At 37.3% G+C, this 9,009-nt stretch overlaps 1 protein-coding gene across 1 annotated transcript; it reads right to left on the reverse strand.

Moving 5' to 3' along the window:
• Nucleotides 1-504: 504 nt before the first annotated feature.
• LOC121399437 (protein kinase C theta type-like) lies at nucleotides 505-8,007 on the reverse strand. The gene is made up of 6 exons (XM_041580144.1): nucleotides 7,921-8,007; nucleotides 6,275-6,337; nucleotides 5,780-5,918; nucleotides 3,201-3,392; nucleotides 2,047-2,175; nucleotides 505-924 (listed from the first exon to the last, which is right to left on the reverse strand). The coding sequence occupies exons 1-6, from the start codon at nucleotides 7,998-8,000 to the stop codon at nucleotides 814-816; spliced, it is 714 nt and encodes a 237-aa protein (XP_041436078.1). The 5' UTR covers nucleotides 8,001-8,007; the 3' UTR covers nucleotides 505-813.
• Nucleotides 8,008-9,009: the final 1,002 nt, after the last annotated feature.

Consider the following 9,009-nt stretch of genomic DNA (forward strand, 5'->3'; position numbering starts at 1 on the left):
TGCTACATATTTTTCACTACACCTGACAATACATGGGGTTGTTCCTTACTATACACGGCATAAGTGATATTAATTATGGGTCTGGATTTACCAGTAAGGTAGCTATTATTATTAATAGTTTTAACTTATTTTTTAAATCTCAGGTTATCAGACATACAATGTTGGTAAGAATTCTACAGTTATTAGATGTAGGTTGTAATATCACTAGAGGGGTACCACTAGCGGCTTGTGAATGGACAAAGATTGAAAACTGACCAGTCACAGGCCTCTAGCTATGCCCACCCCAATCCCCCCCTCTGGTGACACCACAGGTCATATATAGATGTATGGAGGCAACAGGTTTGCATAGCATATACTATAAAGGGGAGGTGGGGAAGATGGGGAGGATGGGGAGGATGGATAACACGGGTAACATGGGGGGGATTTTTTTTTTGTTTTTTTTGTTTTTTGTTTTAACTTAGAACTGTAACAAATAGCCAGTTGGTATTTTTATAGTGGCTTTACATTTTTACAAGAACAAATAAAGGCAGCTACAAGTTCTTGTTCCGGTGTTGGTGGCTGCCTTACACACACTCCTACAAATCTGGATCTAATACGTCAGATGAATACATCCTTTTTGGGTGGCAGCCTAACCTGTTGGGTATCTAAGGTAATGCAGAACAGCGCTTAAATCTGCAAGAAGCTGAAGGTGTTAACAGCATTGGGATGGAAACACACCATTCACTTACCTTAGTCAATGCCAGAATGTTATACTTTACCCAATAGGTTGCTTCAGGATGAAAACAATGTCTTCTACAGTGGCACAAAGATGAACTATTCTTGCCAGCTCGGATCTACATAGTTGAAGTTTTCAAGCACACTGGTTTCCCTTGGGTCTTCTTTTGGGAATGGGATGTTCTTACTGCTGAGCCCTGCAACTGATCTCTGTAGGAATTAATAAAAAAAAACACAGTTGTACAGTGATTATTGCCTTTATCCAAGGTGATATGAAATAATCTATATTGACTATTAGTGCAATATCTCAATTCACCTATGGACCTCCATATTATTTTTATTGCAAGGGTAGATAAAGCTATACATAGTGAGAGAAGAGTGAGCAAGGTACAGTGCGCTGTTGGATTGATTCACTAAAATACCTAAAGTAGAAAAAGAAAAAATCCCGATAGTGTATTATCCTTGTATTCAAGGGTAACTTCCGCTACATGAATCACTCACATATGGTTTGTCAGATTTTGCACATTGGAGTTCCTAGCAAAATCTGACAAACCAGTGGACCTGTGGATCCACTACAATAACGGTGCAGCTTTAAATCCCCTGTCACTTCCAAGCGCGGTCGTCCATCTCTTCAACCCACTATATACATAGTAAGAACCAACAAGACAAAGTCCAAAATTGTATATATTGTATACTTAACTGAAAATAACACTTTGGCTGTGCCCTAAGCAATTTCCACAATATTGCACACAAGTGCCTGAAATAACATTGTCTGCAAAAATACACTTTGAAAAAACTGTGAATATTATTGCTAAACCATTATCATCATTTTTACATAAGGTTTTTGTGTGTCTAATGTGCTCAAATAGGAGGCAATGTGGAACTGTTTTTACCTTAACACACATAATCTGGGATTGCTCCAAAATAAAATCCCTTTTGAAAGAAGTCAAGGCATTCATTGCCACAAAGCTACAACCAAGGTGCTTTCTATCTTTCTTCCCCATACCCCTCCCATACTAACACCCCAACTCCCCCCTCCCCAATATGGTATACTAAACAGAAATAGAGTCCGTATATCTAAAATGAGAAAGTATACTGTAACAACTGCTTTTTCCGTATGTTGAAAACGTAATAAAAAAATATATTAAACTAATGTGCATGTGCAACTAAAAATTTGAATCTCCTAGGCATTCCTTCTCTCAATCCTATGAATAAATCCTTGGATAAGAAAAGCAAACACAGTGCAAAACTTTAAAAAAAAATGGACTCACAGTATGGGCACTGAGGGCTCTTTCACTAATCAACGATATGACAATACAGTAATGCACTTACAATTTTTGGTCTCATAGGTGGAACCAGTTGTCTTCTTTCCACTTTCACCCAGTCAATCGATGAAAAAAATGGGTGGTTCCGAATGTTGGAATAGACCCCAAGGCGAGTGTCAGGGTTTTTCTGCAAGAGCTAAAGCAATGAAGAAATAATTATTTCAAAAACTGCACATATCTAAGCACTGCAGATAATGATCTTTTCTGGTACTTATATATTAATATAGAATAACCAAATAAAGGAACAAGGAACTGACCCATTGGACATGGAACTCCTTACAGTTTGGGCAACATGATATGTGTAATAACTATTGAAAGAGCAGGGAGATACATTGTCATAAAAAGGAGAGTCTGTAAGACAAACCATATATGCCAAGAATAGAGTAAAAGTCTGCAATGCAGAAGACAGAGGGAGAGCAAAAAGAAAACATGCAAAACATAAATCTTCAGAAGTAAACATGATAGAACTGTTGGCCACCTAGGGGTTGCTTGGATCACTTACTAGACTGGTTCTTATTGACCTCTCGGTTCAGTACTATGTAAATGCCAGTATGGCTTTAATATCATCAACATTCTACATTAATGATCATGGTTACCTTGCTCAATAACCCTGAATGTTTTGTGCTACATCAGCACATACTACTGTACTCTTACACATCCACCTTACTTTGGATCCCTTCCCTAAAATGACTTTGGAGCCTTTTCCCTAACATTCATACTTCTCATCTGGCCATATTCAGCAGATAAACAGCTTACCCCTAGAACTATATTCCATTCTATGACAGTCACAGATTGGGATTCTCTATACAGATCATCAGTGGGCTCAATCAGCAGAGCTTAAAATTTCTTAGTGTGCCTGAATTCATGGAAACCTACATATCAGATTCAAAATAAATATAGAGACAGCCTAAGCTACAGTATATATATTTTTGCTTATACTTTTGCTTATACTTTTGCTTTTAAGAATATGTTAAAATATCTATTGGAATTGTGCCTGTTACCATTGCAGAACAACCTTAGTAGTAATGGTTAAATTGAAAAAACAGCTTTCTTGTAACCTTTGTGAATATGTGTATAAGAACCGTTAAAATGCATAATTAAAAATGTACAGTAGATTTTCAACATTAAAAAAATTCTAAAATCTAAGTTGATTTTACTTACTTGTTGAAGGAGGTCACGCAATTCCGGTTGAAGAGATTTTGGATATCTGGGCTTTTCATAGATGATCGTGTACAGCAGTTGTCTTAAGTTTCTCTCTGGTGGAAAGGGTAACTTGCTGGTGGCCATTTCATATACAATGACCCCTAATGACCACCAGTCTGCACCTGAGTCATATGGGTCCTCTGACAAAATCTTCAAAATAAAGAACAGATTATTTATCAAACTGGCAGGATATTATATATATTATATATTATTCCTGTTTCATTTATTACCTATTAACTCTTCAAATATTATATTTTGCTATGTTATATTAGACCGAGAACCTTAATAATTATAGCAGAATGGAGAAACAATGCTTGAATGAAGATCAAAAAATAGAAATAAAAAATATAATTGGCAACCTTCAGAATATCAGAATAGTACTTTGTTAAATTGGATCTCTATACCAAAACTGTCTGTCTTGTTATTTTTACTGTCTGCACTACTGGTTCTGAATCCTTAAGCAATATGTTTTAATTATTGTAATGAATCATAAGTGGGCTTTCTACTCATGCCACACAATGGGGCACCTTTCCTTAGCTCGAGTGAAGGAATAGAATAAAAAATACTTTGAATTTCGAAGTATTTTTTGGCTACTTCAACCTTCACCTACAACTTCGAATCGAACGATTTGAACTGAAAATCGTTCGACTATTCGACCATTCCATAGACGAAGTACTGTCTCTTTAAAAAAAAACTTCGACCACCTACTTTGCCACCTAAAACCTACCGAGCATCAATGTCAGCCTATGGGGAAGGTCCCCATAGGCTTTCTAGCCAATTTCTGATCGAAGGAAAATCGTTCGATCGATGGATTAAAATCCTTCGAATCGTTCGATCCAAAGGATTTAATCGTTCAATCGAACGATTATTCCTTCAATCAGAAATTGGCTAGAAAGCCTATGGGGACCTTCCGTTAAGTGTGGAATTAAGTGTGGTAGGTCAGCGGAATTATAAGTTGTCTTCAAAGTGCAGAGAAATGGATATGCAGAGGAGGGCAAATGTTACAATAAAAAGGGTGGTATCCTTTTGGATATTAGGAAATATTCTCAAAGGCTACAGGCTAATTTGTTAAAACCCCCATATAATAAAACCCACTACCCCCTACCCTACATAGTCCCCCCTCCCTGCTCCCACCCGCACAGGTGATAACTTCATTAATTGCCCCATATCCTGTAATTACCCCTCGTTTCAAAGCAAGTGCAGCAGAGCTCACGGGTTCTGTCATTACAGAAGAGAAGATGGCGCCCATGAGCTCCAATGCGCTTACTCTGCAATGAGGGGTAATTACAGGATATGGTGCAACTAATGAAGTTAATGGAATCACCTGTGCAAGCGGGAGCCGGGAGAGGGGACTATGTAGGGTAGGGGGTAGTGGGTTTTATTATATATATTTATTATATTATTTATATATATACCAGTGTTGTTAGTGGAGTACCGCAGGGCTCTGTACTAGGTCCCTTGCTTTTCAACTTGTTTATTAATGACCTGGTGGGCATTGAAAGTACTGTTTCTATTTTTGCAGATGATACTAAATTGTGCAGAACTATAGGTTCCATGCAGGATGCTGCCACTTTGCAGAGTGATTTGTCTAAATTGGAAAACTGGGCAGCCAACTGGAAAATGAGGTTTAATAATAATAAATGCAAGGTTATGCACTTTGGCAAAACTAATATAAATGCAAGTTATACACTAAATGGCAGTGTGTTGGGAGTTTCCTTAATGAGAAGGAACTAGGGGTCTTTGTAGATAACACGTTGTCTAATTCTGGGCAGTGTCAGTCTGTGGCTGCTAAAGCAAATAAAGTTCTGTCTTGCATAAAAAAGGGCATTAACTCAAGGGATGAAAACATAATTATGCCTCTTTATAGGTCCCTGGTAAGGCCTCATCTGGAGTATGAGTGCAGTTTTGGGCTCTAGTCCTTAAGAGGGATATAAATGAGCTGGAGAGAGTGCAGAGACGTGCAACTAAATTGGTTAGAGGGACGGAAGACTTAAATTATGAGGGTAGACTGTCAAGGTTGGGGTTGTTTTCTCTGGAAAAAAGGCGCTTGCGAGGGGACATGATTACTCTTTACAAGTACATTACAGGACATTATAGACAAATAACAGGTGACCTTTTTACCCATAAAGTGGATCACCATACCAGAGGCCACCCCTTTAGACTAGAAGAAAAGAACTTTCATTTGAAGCAACGTAGGGGGTTCTTCACAGTCAGGACAGTGAGGTTGTGGAATGCACTGCCGGGTGATGTTGTGATGGCTGATTCAGTTAATGACTATAAGAATGGCTTGGATGATTTTTTGGACAGACATAATATCAAAGGCTATTGTGATACTAAGCTCTATAGTTAGTATAGGTATGGGTATATAGAATTTAATTAAAAGTAGGGATGGGTGTATGTATGGATGCTGGGTTTTCATTTGGAGGGGTTGAACTTGATGGACTTTGTCTTTTTTCAACCCAATTTAACTATGTAACTATATGGGGGGTTGAATTCTCCTTTAAATGAATGCCCCCTATAGGAAATAAGATTCTTACCTCTGGGGCTATATATCCTGGCGTGCCATAAAGCCCATAACGGGTCTTATGGCCAGGTGTATTTTCACAGGCTAGTCCAAAATCGCCGATCTTAATATGGCCTTCTTTATCAATAAAAACATTTTCTGGCTTGAGGTCTCTGTAAGACAAATGTCAAAAACAATCGCATTGGTTCAAAACCCATTAACATAATGAAGTTGAAAGAAAAGGCTGAGAAGTGAGGAAGATATTGTGGTTCAGCTTGCACATTGGGTACAATGAGCAAGTTTTGGAGAACTAAAACTAGATAATGCCTACCACTGTCTTTACTTATTATACAGTGCAGGCAAATTACACATCATTTTAGAATAAAGTGTCTGCAATGCTTTTGATTTAGTTGAACAGCTGCACCTATGGGGAGGCGCCTTAGCTTACACCACTGAAAGAGTGATCTGAATTATGTCCATGAAATAGAACAAAGTATAAAGAAGGTGATACTTTAGAAAATGTTCTTACCGATGAACAATCCCTTTAGCATGCAAGAACTGCAAACCCACTGCTATTTCCGATGAATAAAACCTTTTAAGACAAAGGGAATAAAAATAATGTGATTAAATACATGATGTAAACACACACACCCACAGATACTCTTTGGACATATTTATAAAAATGGACAAAAACAATTTTCCGCAAAAAACACAGAAAAAAAGCCAGCCTATAAAGAGAGAACTGGAACATTCCTATTGTGTAGAAATGAACTTGTCAGGAGCTTGTTGGAAAATACTTCAGAAAATGGTACATTTGGAGAATTATTTGACTATGCTATTTTTGTTTCTTGTAAACAGTAATCTAACATTATACCATGGTCAGACTAGGGGGCCCGGGGCCCACTGGAGCTGCTGTCCAAAGGCCCCCCTCCAGAACCCCCTGCTGTGTTGATGCGCTGGCACACGGGCGCACACGACAGTCCAATAAAGGCAGGTCACGGCAGGAAGAAGCCTTGGTTCTGGGTATGGATCTGTGCCGGCTGGGCCTTCAAGAGCCGGGGGCCCATCGGGTTTTTTCCCGGTGTCCAATCCGACCCTGCATTATACACTGGTATATACCCTGCCTCATAGCATAATAATGGACTTAAAGATATCAATACAGTCTATTGGTATTATATTGCAAATAGCATGCATGTATATGAAGCTATTACATTTTATGTAAAGTCCTGCTGCCCAGTGCATAAAAATCCAACCTGCAATTTCATCTTCTGTTTTAAGAGACATTGATTTGTCTAAGATGAAGTGACCTATGCTCAGATTTCTATACATGGACTTCAACTGTTACATTTAAAAGCTCTTAAAGGGGTGGTTCACCTTTAAGTTAACTTTTAGTATGTTATAGAATGGCCAATTCTAAGCAACTTTTCAATTGGTCTTCACTATTTATTTTTTTTATAGATTTTTTTAACTTTGCCTTCTTCTGATTTTGAAATGTCACTAACCCCATCTAAAAACAAATGCACTGTAAGGCTACACATTTATTGTTATTGCTACTCTTTATTACTCATCTTTCTATTTAGCCTCTCTCCTATTCGTATTCCAGTCTCTTATTCAAATCAATGTAAGGTTGCTAGGATACTTTGGACCCTAGCAACCAGATTGCTGACATCGAAAACTGGAGAGCTGCTGAATAAAAAGCTAAATAACTTAAAAATGGCAAATGATAAAAAATGAAGGCCAATTGGAGATTGTCTCAGAATATCACTCTCTAGATGATACTAAAAGTTAATTTAAAGGTGAACAAACCCTTTCCTGCTGTGTTACACTTTAGAAAGGGCACTTGTAGCCCAAAACATGTTGTGTGTATGTTGTATTTATTTTTACCAGCTTTGTTTCCAGTAGTCACAGCCCCCACCTGCTAACTAGGGAAGGTGACACTCTTGAGTACTCATGCAAGTGGGACCAAGGCGAAAACAAACAAACAAACAAAAAACTCATAAAGCAGCTACAAATTTCTATTTACAAGCCTGGACTTTAAATGAAAGCAACAGTTTAAGAAGTTGGGATATTTAACTGTTATTATTTTCAATAACATCAGTATTGTATTTCTTGTCTTTACTTGCTCATTCTCTCTCTCTCTCTCTGTAATCCTGTCTTAAGTAGCATGTTACTTACAGTATTTTCTGGCTGTTCATGATCTTTTGCCGCTTTATAACGGTTTGAAGTGTTCCTCCGCTGGCATACTCAAGTACCATCAACAGATGTGACTGGTTACAAAAGAAAAAGAAAAAAAGAGGGTGAGCAGATTGGATAGTACTTGACAGTGGAACACAAGTTATTTAACTATTTATAACAAAATCATTACTATTACATTTTTAATACAAACATATTATAGATTATGTAAACAAGGTGCTGTCGTAATGTTGTTTGTTTTGGGTACAAGTAAATAAGTAAAGGTATCTATATATATATTTACAGGGCCGGATTTACATAGCAGGCGCCCTAGGCCCTCTACCGTTCATCGCCCCTGTCCCCTCCCCTCCGCACGGGATATTAAAAAAAAGCTATTGTGCATCTCCTGTTCATCCCCAGTGTTTCTGAACCAAAGTGAGTGTTGTTGGGCTTCATGCCACCCCCTAAAATCCTGCTGCCCTAGGCCCGGGCCTTGGTGGCCTTTCCACAAATCCAGGCCTGTATATTTATATATTTATTTATTTTTCTGAAATGTCGGATAAGATGCTGTGTCATTAAAAAAAGCATCATTCACTAGCTAAGAAGTGTACTGATCCTTCATCTCTTTATATCATAATTATTGATTGTGCACCTGAGTGTGGACACTGGTTATTTTCTATGTGTGTATATATATATATATATATATATATATATATATATATATATATATATATATATATATATATATATATATATATATATGTATATATATATATATATATATATATATATACATATGTGTATGTATACATATGTGTATGTATACGTATGTGTATGTATATTTTTAGCCTTTTTGCTGTTGGTTAAACTTTCCTTGGCATGCCATCATCTGCTGGGATATATATATATAAAGGAGAAATGACCAGCAACACCGAAATATTTCATGAATAGTCGAAAGTGTTTTGAAAAAAAAAATCACATGTAAAGCCAACGTGATGTTTCGGTCCACACAGGGACCTTTTATTTATTCTTATATATAAGAATAAATAAAATACTGTGCCATAATGTATTTCAGTTAGCATTTCTAATAAC

Source organism: Xenopus laevis, chromosome 1S (assembly GCF_017654675.1).
Source record: "Xenopus laevis strain J_2021 chromosome 1S, Xenopus_laevis_v10.1, whole genome shotgun sequence".
NCBI lineage: Eukaryota > Metazoa > Chordata > Amphibia > Anura > Pipidae > Xenopus > Xenopus laevis.